The sequence below is a fragment of the Bufo gargarizans genome, chromosome 10 (assembly GCF_014858855.1).
Source record: "Bufo gargarizans isolate SCDJY-AF-19 chromosome 10, ASM1485885v1, whole genome shotgun sequence".
In the NCBI taxonomy this organism is placed as follows: Eukaryota; Metazoa; Chordata; class Amphibia; order Anura; family Bufonidae; genus Bufo; species Bufo gargarizans.
In genome coordinates this window covers 22,828,544-22,844,911 of record NC_058089.1, presented here as the reverse complement: position 1 = coordinate 22,844,911, position 16,368 = coordinate 22,828,544, and the positions used below count along the sequence as shown (strand labels likewise).

At 43.0% G+C, this 16,368-nt stretch overlaps 1 protein-coding gene across 2 annotated transcripts in view; it reads left to right on the top strand.

Moving 5' to 3' along the window:
* LOC122920766 (inner centromere protein) overlaps positions 1 to 15,763 on the top strand; it is a 29,420-nt gene extending 13,657 nt beyond the window's left edge. Inside the window, exons 10-19 of one of the 2 annotated variants that reach the window (XM_044270484.1) lie at positions 526 to 669; positions 2,214 to 2,219; positions 2,430 to 2,539; positions 3,359 to 3,479; positions 3,809 to 3,931; positions 5,936 to 6,048; positions 6,131 to 6,221; positions 6,310 to 6,483; positions 14,083 to 14,239; positions 14,867 to 15,763. In XM_044270484.1, the coding sequence (XP_044126419.1) occupies positions 526 to 669; positions 2,214 to 2,219; positions 2,430 to 2,539; positions 3,359 to 3,479; positions 3,809 to 3,931; positions 5,936 to 6,048; positions 6,131 to 6,221; positions 6,310 to 6,483; positions 14,083 to 14,239; positions 14,867 to 15,081 (1,254 nt within the window). In that variant the 3' untranslated portion in view covers positions 15,082 to 15,763. The remainder of the gene's footprint in view (positions 1 to 525; positions 670 to 2,213; positions 2,220 to 2,429; positions 2,540 to 3,358; positions 3,480 to 3,808; positions 3,932 to 5,935; positions 6,049 to 6,130; positions 6,222 to 6,309; positions 6,484 to 14,082; positions 14,240 to 14,866) is intronic. The other variant, XM_044270485.1, reaches the window with a different exon arrangement.
* The last annotated feature ends 605 nt before the right edge of the window (positions 15,764 to 16,368 follow it).

Here is a 16,368-nt window from a genome sequence, read left to right as displayed (position 1 = left end):
CAGATGGTGTCACATCTCCTTTTTTTTTTTTTTTCTAATCAGATTTTATTTCCAGCATTTTTTTTTTTTAACGTTTTCTGGACTTGTTATGGGGTTGCCATTTTACCTGAGCATGGTAACAGCATTAAAAATTTCTTGACGGCGGCCCCATGTTCCATGGTCACAAGTCAGGACGTGACCTCATTGGCTTCTATGGGAGAGTTTTCTAGGCCTGCTCTGTGACCTGTGCAGAGGTCATTGTACAAAGAAAGAATAGATGAGCTTTGAAAATCATATTGTAAATGGTGGTATTGCTTTATTACAGGCAAGATTAGAATGATAGATAAGCAGGTAACTACAGTAAAGTTATCTGCACAGACCAAGAAGTGACCCCTATTAGGCTTAGTGGCCAGTGCAAAAACAGCTGGAATTTATGGTGGTTTTAAATAGAATAAAAAAAATTTCCTCACCCAAAAGTCTTAATTTTCTGATGACACATTAGGCTGTAATGTAGTTAATTGTGGTTATCTCAATCTGCCTCTTTAGGTTATAAAGCCGCCTCCTCATATGAGGACTTTCCTGCATACAGTACAGAAAAATCAACTGCTAATGACTCCAGGCTCTATTGGGAAATGTCTCATTGCAAAATCCTTTATAAAGCGCAACACTCCTCTGAAAGTAGACCCCAAGGTATGTGGAACTTATTAGGCTAAAGAAACATTGACTACACGTTTCATGAGACATGCTGTATGGTACTCTTACAATGCAAAAGATAAGACTTCATCTCTGGCTCCCATACAGTGCTCAGAAGTCTTGATCTGTGCTCATTCAGTAGGGACCCTGGGCAGTTGACACTGTAATATCTAAAGAATGGCATAAAGTCACCTTTTACATGCGCCGACTGAGGAAGCAGTTGTCGGGAATGAACAGTTCCTTTCCAATAATTGACTGCTTGTCAATGGAGGCAATCGCCCTTCCTCGTACAGATTCATTGTTTCCGGGCAGCAGATCGCTGCTTATTCAGCATATTCTGCTGCCCATAAATTGATTTAAAGTGGTTGGCCACTTCCTGGCTACTTTTAATCATATGGCATTCAGCACTTTAAATGTGTTTTTTTTTTTTGTTTTTTTTTTGTCCACTGTTGAATGACTGTCTTTGTAAGATGACTGTGTGGCACTTAATACAGAATTTGATATTGTGCGCCATGTTTCCTTGGTTGTTAAGTCTTCTGTGCTGTCTGCATAAAGGTTTTGTCCATAGGATGACCGCTGATGGAGGGTCATGTGACCAGACACATCACTCGGTCTCCTTCATTCTAACACTCTCTAGAGTTGCCACAGTGCAGGTGCATTGTAAGTGATTTGCCTGGTCATGTTAGTAGATCACGTGCATCAGCAGCTAATTTATGGACAGGACATCTGTGCGGACAGTACAAAAGACTTGGCCTACAAGGCATATCTCATGAAATATAGAAAATGGCGAATATCAACAAAGTCTATATTGGTAACATTCATCAACAGTGGACCAAGTTGCCAACCCTTTTAATGTGCTGCATAAACAATGTTTGCTTGTTCATTGGGAAATCAGCGGCACGGTTACATGGCTCAAGACAGGCTGGAGCAGCTGACTTTTCTAGTCCTGAGTGCTTGAATCACACATCAGTGCTGTTGAGTAATTCTCAAATGTCCTTTTAGGGTGCTTCTGAGTGGTAGGAGTATATTGGAGCAGAGTTGACTTTCCAATATGTGTTGTGTATATAAGATCTTAGTAGATGGCCTCACCCTGTAGCTCAGTTTGAATTGAAAATTAGAGATGGAGCCTGCAAAGGGGACAGACTACTAAAAAAGTCAGGTACAAGTCGTGTAATGGAGAGAAATTGGGCAGAAATGTAATATTATGAGCCACCTGAAAGTAGGTACATTCTAAAAAAAAAATACTTTGCTCTAATCCATGATCTTAAAAATCTAGTGTTGACTAAACTTCTGTTTTCAAGTTCGGCGTACAAGCTTCGGATTATCTAAGAATTCCGTTATGGATTCCAATACCACGGACCATAAGTTATGGTCCATGGTAGCGGAATCCTTAGATGTCCCGAAACTGAACATGAAAACAGAAGTTTGCTCAACACTAATCAGAACATGTCTGCTTATAATGCACTTATTTTGCGCGTGTTTTTTTTTTTTGTTTGTTTACTTACTATGTAATATTTTTTCCCCCCCTTCGCTATATCCAGACAGATGTAAGTACTTATCAACTCTTTAAAGATGTCACTGGTGTCTGAGATCTGTTTTGTCAGGGCAAGGGATGAGTCACAAGGCTTGGTGGCAGGTGTTCTGTGTTTTTTTTTTTTTTTTTTTTTTTTCTTTTTTTTTCTTTTTCTCTCCCCCTCCCGAAGATTGTATTTATGGTGGGGGTTTAATGTAAGTACTTATCTCTTTTAAATTCATAGGAGAAAGAGCGCCAACGCCTGGAAACTCTCCGCAAGAAAGAGGCGGCTGAAGTTCTACGCAAGCAGAAAATAGAGGAGGGAAAGAAACGCAAACAGGAGGAACTCAAGTTGTAAGTAACTCTGTAGTAACTTTTACAATTTAAAGGGATTCTGTCACCAGGTTTCACCCCTGTCAGCTAAAAATATGCTGATGTTCAGGGCGTCTTCGCGATTCCTAATGTGGGCTTATAAATGTCATCTGTAGGCTTATTTAGCTAAAAAAAACTGCTATTACTAACCTGTCAGTCAAACAAATAAGGTGCCCAAGGGGATGTTAATGGATGCAAGGTGCCGGCCGCACCCGCTGCCGTTTGTGCCCAGCGCCGCCTTTCCAGACTTCTGCGCAGCCTCCTAATCCTCTGTGCCGCCTCTCGCTCTCCCTCCCACTCCTTCTGCTGTAAGATCTCGCACTTGCGCACAGGGCTCTGCCTGATGCGCCCGTGCAGACCTCTCCATTTGGCTTCATACAGCGAAGTGCGCATGCGCCGGCACTTTGCTCAACCCCTGTATGCGTGAGATCTTACAGCAGGAGGAGGAGGGCGGGGGGGGGGGGGCGAGAGGCGGCACAGAAGTCTGGAAAGGCGGCACAGGGCACGAACGGCGGTGGGTGCGGCCGGCACCTTGCATCCATCAACATCCCCTTGGGCACCTTATTTGTTTGTCAGGTTAGTAATAGCTGTTTTTTTTTTAGCTAAATAAGCCTACAGATGACATTTAGAAGCCCACATTAGGAATCGTGAAGACGCCCTGAACATCAGCATATTTTTAGCTGACGGGTGAAACCTGGTGACAGAATCCCTTTAAATTCTTAGTAAATATGCACATTTCAGGTATAATAAAACCTTTGTTACTTGATGTTAAATTTTTTAGTTTTGTTTTGTTAAATATAGGAGGAGAGAAGAGCGTCAACGTAAGGTCCTGCAGGCTCGTGAGAGAGTAGAGCAATTGGAAGAAGAGAAAAAGAAGAAAATGGAACAGAAACTTGCACAAATAGATGAGAAGAGTGAAAAGGTGCCCCACCTAAATTCCAAATTCTTGTTTTGTTTCCCCCCCCCCCCCCCAAGACCTAACGCAGATGTTTCTAGGGTTTCTAAAGTGTGATAACTCCTCCTGGGATCAGTTTGGAATTAAGCAGAACACTTCAGTCGTTCTCTTACCAGTCTGAAATAGCATGCAGCTAACATTTTGACCTATAATCCTTTTATGCAATTGTATATTGATCTCATTGCTTTATCTCTGTGGTACACAAACAATATTTGTAAAGCCTTTCTGTAGGTTAAAACAGAAAATGACTTGGAGTTAGTCCCCCTGTTCAATGCTTTTACTTTGACATAACACAGGTGAGAGAGGACCGCTTGGCTGAGGAGAAGGCCAAAAAGAAAATGACTGTTAAAAAACAGGAGGAGGTAGAGAACAGGCGACGGCAGGAGGAGGAAGCACGGAAACTGAAAGCTAAACAGCTGGTATGTTTGGAGAAGCCAATAACCTAATCATTTAAAAGCTTAGCTTTTTTCTTTTTTTTTTTTTTTTTTAAACGGTATGTAAGATATTGATGACCTACCCTCAGGTTTTGTCATTGATATCAGATTAAAGGGGTCTCTGGAAGCTACTAATTTTGTAACTGGAAGTAGACTGTGCCATACACTGTAGTGAATAGGACCTGAGCTGCAGTACCCTAGAAACTACAGTGTATAGTTACCTTATGCGTCTGGCTCCTTTTTTTTAAATTCTATTTCCTGAAGAAGATTGAGGGCAGCCATCTTGCCTGAGCTGTTCGCCGCATTTAGAGAGCATTAAGAAAATTGCTTTTATAGGAGCCACATGGTCCATACACAATGGTCAGGAGGAGTAGACCGCATTGACTTCTTTGGGAGTTTTCTAGGCATGCTCTGACCTGTGCAGAGGTCATTGTAGCTTTGACGATCATTGTGAATAGTGGATCCTGTCTTATCTGTACACAAAGGTGATATCGGCACAGGTATGATTAGAATGACAGAAGCAGGTAACTGCATTAAAGTGATCCGTACAGACTAAGTGGAGCCTGTTAGGCTTAAAGGAGTTGTCCAAGTTATATTTATTTATGACCTATCCGAAGGATAGATCGTCAATATCAGATTGGCTGGGGTCCGACACCTCTGCCGATCAGATCATCTGTTTGAAGAGAAGGCGCGCGCCATGCCAGCGCTGCCTCTTCATTGTTTACCTGCTTGCTGTTGCATCTGCAGCGGTGAGCAGGTGTAATTACACCCAAGCCGTCCCATTAATTTAAATGGTACGGATCGCTCCTATACAAGTGTATGGGAACGATCCGTCCTATTGAAATGAATGGGGAGGTTAGGTGTAATTACACCTGCTCACTGCTGCAGATGCAACGGCGAGAAGGTGAACAATAAAGAGGCGGCAGCGCTGACACGGCATGCGCCTTCTCTTCAAACAGCTGATCGGCCGGGGTGTTGTACCAGGCGATCTGATATTGATGACCTATCCTGAGGATAGGTCATCAATAACTATAACTTGGACAACCCCTTTAAGGCTGTATCACACAGCCAGATTCTGCAGGCGATTGCATGCTTGCTAGCTGAGGAGACTGATGATTACATGCAGCAATCTCCTCCCCAGCATGTAATTGCTTGTCCCCATGCTGTCTAGTTAATTTGCCAGTAGCAGATCGTGATCAGACACCATGAACTGCCACCGACAAATTGTGATCTTTCAGCATGCTGAAAGACCACGATTGCTCGATGAACGAGATCAATGGGTAATTGGTAGCAGTATTACACTGCCAGATAATTGTTAATGAGTGTAAGGCTATTTTCACACTTGGGCTTTCCCTTTCCGATATTGAGATCCTTCAGATCCCATTCATTGTCAATGGAGACAATACTGAACGAAACGGAGTGAACCAGAATGCGTTCTGTTTAGTTGTGTCCCCATCGCGGACAGAATAACGCTGCATGTAGCGTTTTTCTGTCCCTGATTGGGTACAGAGCAAGACAGATCTGTCCTGACACACAATGTAAGTCAATGGGCACAGATCCCTTTTCTCTGACACATTAGAAAACTGATCCGTCCCCCATTAACTTTCAATGGTGTTCATGACTGATCAGTCTTGGCTATTTTAAAGAGAATACAACCGGATCCGTTCATAACGGATGCAGACGGTTGTATGATCAGTAACTGAAGTGGTTTTGCTGATCCAGCAGAGATATTGGTGTGAAAGTAGCCTTACTACGAAAGCTCGTTATCGATCTGGCAGAAAATCTTCCAGTGTAATACAGGCTTTAATCAGTGTAAAAACTGCATGACTTTATGGTTTTTGTTCAAATATAGATATTGATATGGAAAATTTAAGTCTTTAAAAATGTTAAACATTAAAAACGTGATTTGCACAATGGCTCATTTTCAGATGACACAATCCATTTTAGTTATTAAAGTATCAATTGATTTGTACTACACTTGTGTTCTAGGAGGAAGAACTTCTCCAGAAAAAGCGGGAAGAGGAGGAACAGGAAAGGCAAAGAATGCTTGCTGAGGCCAAAAAAATGGAACTGGAACGTGAAAGACAACTAGCAGCTGAAAAGTGAGTGAGCATTCTGCCACAACATGGGCCCTATGACTGTTCTGTGTTTCCATAGTATCGTAACCTTGTCTTATTTGTACAGGGAAAGGGAGCGCCTAGAAAGGGAGAGAGCACTTCAGTTACAGAGGGAACTAGAGCAACAGCGCAAAGAGGCTGAAGAACGCAAGAGGAAGGTCGGCATATGATTGAGAGATTCTATTCCATTCATCTCTGTCCTCTTATGTCTCACAAATTAAAGTAATGGTTTTGTTTTTTTTCTAGGAGCAGCAAGAGAGGTTGGAACAAGAGCGTCAAGAAAGATTGCGTAAAGAAATGGAGGCTCAGAAACGCAAAGAACTGGAGGAGCAGAGACTGCGAGAAGAGCAGGAGAGAATTGCAAAGGAAAAGCAGGCAGCTGTTGGTGCCCAAACACTGAATGTAACTATGGATATACAGGTATGGGAGAAGAATTATGGTTAAGTTTGGCCACACAATGCTAAATATTAAAGGGGTTGTCCGTGTTCAGAGCTGAACCCGGACATGCCCTTATTTTCACCCAGGCAGTGCAGGGCAAGGTCTCTTGTTTTCAATAACACACTGCCGGGTGGAAACTTCCACCCGGTAGTGTGTTTGGTGATGTCAAGGGCTCTGATGGGTGGGCTTTTTAACGCTGCCCTAGCCGTTTTACTGGCTAGGGCAGCGCTAAATCCTGCCCATCAGTGCCAGTGACATCACCGGGCTTCCTGTCAGCCCCATGGAGAGCCCCGGTACGTCACCAAATCTCCAAAAAATGCCTTTGCCCTGCGCGAGCAGTCAGGGGGGCTGCCGGGGTGAAAATGGAGGTATGTCCGGGTTCAACTCTGAACCCGGACAACCCCTTTTAAACTTGAATGTTCATAGTGGACACTTTATTTATTTTTAAAGAGAATCCCAGTGCGCCTGTCATTGCAAATGTTGTGCAGTCTCCAGGCGACATGTTACAGAGCAGGAGGCATGGATGTATAGTTTCATGGGAACAGATTTCCTTTTAAGGGGGTTGCCTCGTGAAAGAACCTATTAACGGAGTTTCCAGGGAGTACAGTGGTGATGACCTTCCCCCAGGATAAGTCATCAATATCTGATCGGTGGTCGGTCTGACTCCCAGCACCTCCACGTATCAGCTGTTTGAAGAGGTCGTGGCACTCCAGTAAGTACAGCAGCCTATAGTCTATAGTGGCTGTGCTTAGTATTGCAGTCTTGGCCCATTCACTTGAATGGAACTGAGCTGCACACAGACCATGCCTCTTCAAACAGCTGGTCAGCAGCAGTGCCGAGTTGGACCCCCCTGATGGAATAGGTCATCGGTATCGTACTCCTGTAAAAAAAAAAAAAAAAACTTTAAAATGTCTGTCACTTCTCTACTTCTAGCAATAAACTGTTAGTCATTAGTCTGTTTGACCACTCATTTGTAGTGAAATTAATGAACATCCATGATCCTTGTAGTGCATGGAAGGCCCAGTACCTCAGTTGCAAGTAAGGTTCTTACATGGTGGTTGTCTGCCCTGGCTCATAAGGGAGTTCTCTAGTGGGGGCTCTATCCGACATCCATATGCATTATGGACATGGGTCATCTGACCAGACCCCTTTAAGACATGTTCACATATATCAGATCTACAATGGATCATGTTTTCAGCCTTTATAATCAGCACAAATTATAAACAAGTTCAGGGGGGGCGGAGCCAACTGAGCATGGTGAAAGACGTGTGAGCTCTGAGCTCCTCTCCATAGCACCCGACCAACAGCCTTTTTCATAGCTCTGACCGAATCGATTATGGGCAAACTCAACAAGGAGAGAGGTGGGGAGGTCACCCAGTCGACCAAGGTGAAAAAGTCGCATGGAGACTTGAATAAATATATCTATAAGAAGACGGCGTCTCCAGCAGTGAGGGGAAAGATGGCGGCGGCGGAGGAAGCTGCCGCGGCTCTGGACATGGAGTCGGATGACGCTAGCTCATGTGCCCCGTCGGACCTGCCGGAAGATTTGGATCCTGCTCCGATTACCAGAGCTTTCTTACAGCACTCCCTGCAACAATCTTTGGCTCAGGCGCTGTCACCAGTGCTGACGGAGCTGGCGGCCATTAGAACGGAGGTAACACACGTGGGGCAAAGAGTGGAAGCGCTGGAAGATTTCCAGATAGCGGTAGTACACCATAGCAAAGGCCTCCAAACTCAAATGAAGTCTCTCAGCTCCCAGGTGGATAACGTCTACCTCCACTTAGAGGACCAAGAGAATAGGGGGAGAAGAAAGAATGTGAGACTAAGAGGCATCCCCGAATCAGTGGCGGCAGAAGCACTATTGGACAGTGTCAAACAGATATTTGCCATGCTTGTAGGAGAAGAGCGGGCTGAGACTATCACCATCGAAAGGGCGCACAGGGCGCTTAGGCCTAAACCTGCTGCAGGCGACCCGCCAAGAGATACAGTTTGTGCCCTCTTGAATTATCTTGACACAGCGGCAGTTCTCAAAGCGGCAAGGGAGAGAGAAGAAATAATCTATGAGGGGAACAAAATCCTATTGTTTCAAGACTTAGCAGCTAGCACCCTAGCAAAACGCAAGGCGTTGAAGCCCCTCACAGCTACATTGAGGGAGAGGAAGCTGCCTATGAGGTGGCTTTTCCCCTTTGGACTTAGCACCACAATCAATGGCAGACAGATAATAATTCGTCATCCTGATGATCTCTCCAAGATGTGGGAAGCTTTGGAGATTTCGCCGCTGGACATACCGTCCTGGCTCCCGTCTGCCAACATGGAAAAGTTGCCCAAGCTTGTAGCACCATCGCCCTGGCAAGCGACGTCCAAACAAAAGTACACCAAGAAGAAGATGCTGACAGGGGACTGATCTGCTTCTCGTTGTTGTTAAAGAACTCAGGTTTATTATCTCTCGCTGTTGTTGTTTCAGTGAGCGCCATTTTTTCTCCCTATTTTATAAGTAGACACTATAGTGCTTGAAACTCGCTGTTTATGAGGTTTAATAGTGTTGATAACTGCTATTACAAGCACACTACTTATATGTTCTATCTGATGTTACTTTGAGACCGAAAGGGTAGTTCGGCTGTTTGAGCTTAGCGTGGATAATGAGGAGATGGGTGATGACATTTTCCCTATCTCTTTAAACTGCCTGTCGGACTCAAAGTTTATCAGGTCTCAGTTATCGGTCAGTTTGTTTGCTAATAATTAAGGGGTCGGGTGAGTGGTACATCTAGATTTTTCTAGCAGTTTCTACCTATGTCCCCTCCCCCACTCTCTTACCTTAACTATGTTATTGCTAAATTGCGCATTGTAGCGCCTATGGGGCTCCTAAGCCCTTCTATTCTGTTGATATTTGTTTTATTGTTATTTGCTTTTATATTATTTTTTCTGAATCGAGCTTCAAGGTTCACGAGCACCAGTCTTAACAGTAACGCAAGCCTTATAACCCATTGATATGGCGCACGTCACAATTTACTCACTAAATGTGAATGGAATGAACATCCCGCAGAAGCGTAGTCAAGTTTACCACACCCTTAGGAAAGAGAACCCTGATATTGTGCTTCTACAGGAAACACATTATAGACACGACCACGTCCCCAATATGTCCAGTAGACTCTTCCCAGATTGGCATCATGCCACCCACTCCTCGGCATCCAGAGGTGTCTCTGTCGGTTTTAGCAAAAACCTACCATTTAAAGTGTCAGCAAAGTTGATAGATCCTAATGGAAGATTTCTATTTATAAAAGGGAAAGTCCTTAACTCAATGATCACTATAGCTGCTATATATGCTCCTAATAAAGGGCAAGTTAAATGGATTATTCAGATGCTAGAATCTTTGAAAACTTTCACTGAGGGGCTCTTGATATTGGGTGGTGATTTCAATCTTACATTGGATCATGAGATGGACTCCACATCTGCCACACCCCATATTTCAGAAAAACAAAAACGTAGATTACAAATTGCTTTGAAGGAGGGGAATTTATCCGACGCATGGAGATTGCTTCACCCAGAAGTCAGGGACTACACATTTTTTTCTAAGGTCCATGGCTCTTATCAGCGCCTGGACTATATATTTTTGTCCAATATTGCTATACCAGCAATTAAAGGGTCTTCCATAGGATCTATCACGATTTCGGACCATGCCCCTGTGCTGTTGAAGCTGCAAATTAAAGATATGCCAGGTAAGACCTGGACATGGAGGCTTAACTCAACTTTGTTAGAAGAAAAAGAACACAAGGAAAGGATCAATAAGACACTCATAGATTATTTTAGCCTAAATGAGTCCCCGCAGATAACGTGCCCGATTTTATGGGAAGCCCATAAGACTGTAGTAAGGGGGGAATTTATTAGCATAGGAGCCAGAGTTAAAAAACAGAGGACACAGATAATAAATTCCCTGCTCTTGCAGATTTCCACGCTAGAAAAGATTCATAAAAAGGATCAGACGGAGGATGTGCTGAAACAACTGAAATCCTTAAGGTCACAACTTAAAGATAGACTGAACATAAAATCGGCGAAAACACTTCATGCGCTGCGTTTCAAATACTACTCGCATGGTGACAAAGGATCCAAATTAATGACAAACCTGCTAAAATCCCAGAGGCAGAAGTCCTTTATCCAAGTAATCAAATCCAAAGAGGGGCATAGATTAACTACTACCCCAGCAATAGCAAAGGAATTCTGCAGGTTCTATACTTCTCTATATAATATTGAGAGCGAAGACAGGACGGAGACTAGTGATAATATCTCTCTGCAGAATAGAATTGATGATTTTTTGGTTTCTATTAAGATGCCTACCTTGTCTGACAATGAAAAGACGGACCTATTGAGACCTTTTACAGAGGAGGAAGTGACTAAAGTCCTTCAAAGCATCCCTATAGGGAAAAGCCCAGGCCCGGACGGCTTCCCCATTGTATATTACAAGAAATTTGCTGATGTGCTGATTCCGCGCTTTACTAAACTGTGTAATTCTCTCCTCAGTGGTTCTGTCCTTCCTCCGCAGGCCCAGGCGGCAACCATCACTATTATACCCAAAGAAGGAAAAGATCCTGAAGCATGTGGTAGCTATCGCCCGATCTCGCTACTTAATACGGATTTGAAATGGTGGGCTAAACTGCTGAGCCATCGAGTGGCTGGTTTGCTGCCTGGGCTTGTGGGGGAGGAACAGGTAGGATTTGTACAGGGCAGAGAAGGTAGGCACAACGTTAGCCGAGTGGTGAATGCGGTTTGTTTTGCCAGAAAGAAAAATATGCCTCTGGTCTTATTGGGGACAGATGCCGAAAAGGCATTCGATAGAGTTGGATGGCTATACATGCGCAGTGCATTATTAGCGTTTGGTTTCCCAGAGATATTTGTCAATGCTATTTTCTCCCTGTATTCAGCTCCCACGGCCCGTATTTTAGTAAATGGCACAATGTCAGATTCCTTTGCTATCAGGAACGGTACTAGACAGGGATGTCCCCTGTCACCATCCTTGTTTATATTAGTCCTAGAAACATTACTATTGAAATTTAGGCAGAACCCCGTTATCAAAGGACTGCAACTGAAAGGTGACTCACATAAGATGGCAGCATTTGCTGACGACTTATTATTAATGGTCACCAATCCTATTGAGGCGATGAAACCTATACTAGAGACCTTCCGTATCTTTGGGGAAATCTCTAATTTTAAAATTAATTTAGAAAAATCTGAAGCCATTGGGGTTTCTTTGACTCCCACACAAATGAGAAAGTTGAAGGATATGTCCCCTTTTAAGTGGCCATCCACAGCGTTGAAGTATTTGGGAGTGATGATACCGGCCAATCCTACCCATCTGTTTCACCTGAACTACTCACCACTATTAGCTAAAATCCAAGTGTTTCTAAATAAACCCTTGAAACCCAGGATCTCCTGGATAGGCAGGAAAAATGTTATAACTACATATGTTCTGCCACAAATGCTATACCTGTTACGCTCCCTACCTATAGAGATACCTCGAACCTTTCTGGACAAAATAAGGTCTATCGTTAGTAAATTTTTATGGGCTAACAAGAAAGCTAGGTTGCCATTCTCCCTGCTCACCAGGAAAAAGAAACATGGAGGGATATCATTACCTGACATGTATGCGTACGTGCAGGCAATTCATCTAGAGAGATGGTTAGCTTTAGCTAGACAGAAAGAACCTCCTCTGCATGTGCGTATGGAAAGAGAAATACTAGGGAAACAAGGTGCATGTCTGCTATGGCACAAAGCTCCTTCTTTGGGTACACTGGGACTCATAAGTGCCATTACCAAAGGCACTATTAAGGAATGCCAGAAGTCACCTGCACTGAGTCTTAGTAGGGGGAGATTGTCACCGGTTATGCCTCTTGATGTACTACCCTATACTCTCTCGGACAAGGTGATGGAAGCTAGCCCAGTTTGGGATTCAGTGTCTGAGTTCAGATTGGGGGATCTACTGAAATTAACTCCCACCTCTGATTTCTATAAATCTCTCAGGGGTGAACCGCCGAGTGTTGGTTCAGATATACAGAGATGGGATTTTGAAGTTACATGTAGGAAGTTCCTTTCTTCTAACCGACTGCAGAAGGTTGACCCCTCTTGGCTGGAGACCATGGTACTGCTCCCAAAATCACCAACTAAGGGTCTATCACTAATTTACCGACAGATTTTAGAAAAAAAAGGAGATCTGGCCCCTTCTTACATAGGTGATTGGGAAAAAGAATTAGGTATCAGTTTAGATAATTTGAGCAGATCCTTTATTATGTCACATTCGCACGGATTCTCTAGATGTGTCAAAGTGCAAGAGAACTCACTTAAAACCCTCACTAGATGGTATCGTACACCTGAATTTCTATATAAAATCCACATCAGTAACTCGAGTGAATGCTGGAGATGCTTAGAAGGTCTGGGTAGCCTTTCCCACATATGGTGGTATTGCCCGAAAATTAAGCAATTCTGGAAATTAGTGGAGGACACCATCAATAAGATCTGCCCAGGACATTTATCACTCTCTGCTTCTCTAGTTTTACTATGGAAACCAGAAGGCAAATTTATTCCCCATAAAAATAACCTTCAGACACATATGATTGCAGCGGCCAAATTACTTATTCCATCATTATGGAGAAACACTGATCCACCTAGTATAACAATGTGGTACGATAAAATGAATCACATATGTAGAATGGAGGAGCTAGCGAGCTGGGAAAACCATAATAGGCAAGGTTTTCTGGACACTTGGGGCCCATGGAAGTTGCACATGGAAGCTCAACAACGTGAGTGAACACAATCTGGTTTTGTGTACTGGGCTCCCGTTCTTCCACTGCTCTTCTTCCCTCCTTGTGGGGGGGGGGGGGGGGGGGTGGAATAAGGAGACCCTCTAGGGGTTAACAAGGGAGGGTGGAGTTAAAAGTCAAACAACATATCATCTAAAGGGATAAATATAAGTTTGTGGGAAAGGTTTGGGTATCCAGACTAAAGTATAATATAGTGCTCTGGTCCAAAAGCTATAAGGATATAGCTTCTATTAGAGTGAACCTACTCAACATTTCATTGTATTTAATTTTTTATACATCGATTCAGTGTTCTATGTGTTCTATGTTTTCTTACTCGTGAAAAGACTTCCACTACAGAACTTTTGAATCAACAGTGTATGTGTATCGTATGTCTCACAATACGTGATAAGTCAGGTTGGAAGACCATTGCTTAAATAAGAGACAGGTTATATGTGTGACATGCGATGTAATACTTTGCTGACCAGTTGGTGTGGTACGCCTCTTTTTCAAAAGTACTTAAATATTTGTAATGTATGATTTATTATGTGGATAACGTATTAATAAAAAGAGAATTATTAAAAAAAAAATTATAAACAAGTTGTGAATTTTAAACCCGCAGCACATTGTGGGCAATTATTTTTTTCCTGAGCATGTAAGTGAGGTATAATTTCTCATGCACATGCATTGCCGTCAGAATGACATCATATTCTGTAAGGATTTAAAAAGGACACTTAGAACAAACTCTCTCAGATTTACAAATATCCTTTACCTTCACACATTTGTCTTCTCACAGAACTCCCCAGCCTGTGAATCCTATGAGATGACTCCAAAGGGCTACAAAGCTCCATCTATGAAAATCAACGAAGATGACTATGGCATGGACCTGAATAGTGATGATTCCACAGACGACGAAAGTAAACCCCGTAAGCCCATTCCAGCATGGGCCTCCGGTGAGTGCTGTTTAGTCACAGTATTTTGTATTGTACAAATTGGGGTACATACTCTCACACAATTTTTTTGGGGGAAAATAAATCACTGTGGCCTTATTTGTCTGTAGTGAAATGTAAAACTCACCTTACCTATTTTCTCCATAGTACTTCAAGGGGTTCAGCTTCTGATCGGCAAGGATCTGACACCCGGGACCCCCGCCTATCAGCTGTTTGAGAAGGTAGCAGCGCCGCGGCCTTCTCACTGTTTACCGCTGGCTGAGTGACGTCACAACTTGTATCAACTGGTCTGGGTGGGGATAAGCTCCATTCAAGGGAACGGAGCTTAGCTGCGCTCAGGCCAGTGATACTAGTCGGGACGTCACTGGGCCTGCGGCAAACGGTGAGAACGCTGCTGGAGCACCGCTGCCTTCTCAAACAGCTGATCGGTGGGGGTCCCGGGTGTTGGACCCCCGCCGATCAGAAGCTGATCTATCCAAAGGATAGATCAGTTTAAACAAAGTGCAGAACCCCTTTAAATGCCAGAAAAAAAAAAATACATGTTAAATGTGAAATCAATAGAAAATGGCACCAAGCAGAGCGGCGGAGGCCTAATGAATTTTAATATATATTTTTTTTCCATTGTCATAGGAAATCAACTATCCCAAGCAATGTGTCGGCAGTACTACCACCCCATAGATGTGGACAAATTCTATGGCATCATTGACAGCCCAAAATTAGAAGACCTGTTTTATAAGAGCAAACCACGATATAACAAGCGCACTAGTTCTGCAGTATGGCACTCGCCTCCGCTAAACAGCAACAGGCAGCATCTTGCTGTGGGCTATGGGATGAAGAAATACTGAGCTTAGGGAACTGCAATCTTACTGGCCCACACCTCGGACTACTGCACGCTGCTCTTAAACTTGTCTGTCTAAACGTCAATTTTATCTGTTTTATATATATATATAACTTTTTTTGGTTACAGGCTCTCTTATATATGTGTATGGTAGGGGCGTCTCATTTTAAAAATAAAGACTCTTTAAGGATTAGTACAATTTCTGCATTTAGTAAATTGATATTTTTATTGTAGGGATAATATATCAATTGCTACTGTATGGGAGTCCTACTGCTCATTGTGAGTTTAGAAAAAAAGACTCCTATCAGCTCTGTAAGAAGATGAATTATGTTTAAATTTTGTACATATAGCATTGTATTGGGTGCTGGTCACGTGTGGCTCTGGCACTGGTGAGAATTTCAAACCTGCAGTTTTCACTGTTAAAATTTGCCTTTGGATTAGTAGGCAAATTAGTGGTTTGTATTGCTTTTATTTAAATAAATTGATAAAGATCAATCTGTATAAAAAAAACTAGTTGATCCAAATAGACTGTAAGAGGTTTTACTTTTATACCAGGTGTATGCAACCTTCAGAGGGCTATATTGTCATGAGCTATTTAATACTCCTTCTGTTGGTCTGTAAACTGTTCATAGTTGCTTGAAGATGTCCACGTATGTGGCTGTGTTCACATTTTTCATTAAAGAATATTGAACCCACATTATGCTTACCCATAGCTGTGCACAAAAAGTGACAAAATGGCTAGTTAATTTTTTTGATACAGTGTGCAGAACTACGACTCCCAGCATGCAAAGACTGCCTACAGCAGGGCATGGTGGGAGTTGTAGTTTTGCAACAGCTGGAGAGCTGCAGTTTGCCTGTCACTGTGCTAGGCGCATGCTTCCTAGGGTAGCGCTATATACCACGATTTGTGGCGGTGATGTCACCAGGATCATTTGTGGCAGTGATGTCACCTCCACCTAGAATAATGAAGTTTACTAGGAACCAACATTTCCCTGTGCAATGCAGGGCAAGGGGAGCATCTGCAAGAAATGTGTTGATGCTCCACTCGTACATGCTAAATGAGTGAAAGATCGGGTTATGGCTCAGTACAGCTCTGAATCCGGGCAACCCTTTTTTTTTTATTTTTTATTTTTTCCTCCCACTTAACATGTAGTAATCTGAACACTTCTCCCATAGACTGCAATTATTTATAATTGCTACCTAGGGGAGATTCACTTCAGAAGACCTGAGGCTGCCATAGTTGGTGTTGTTCAGGCGTGCAGTACTCCTGTGATTGGTATTATTGACAATCCTT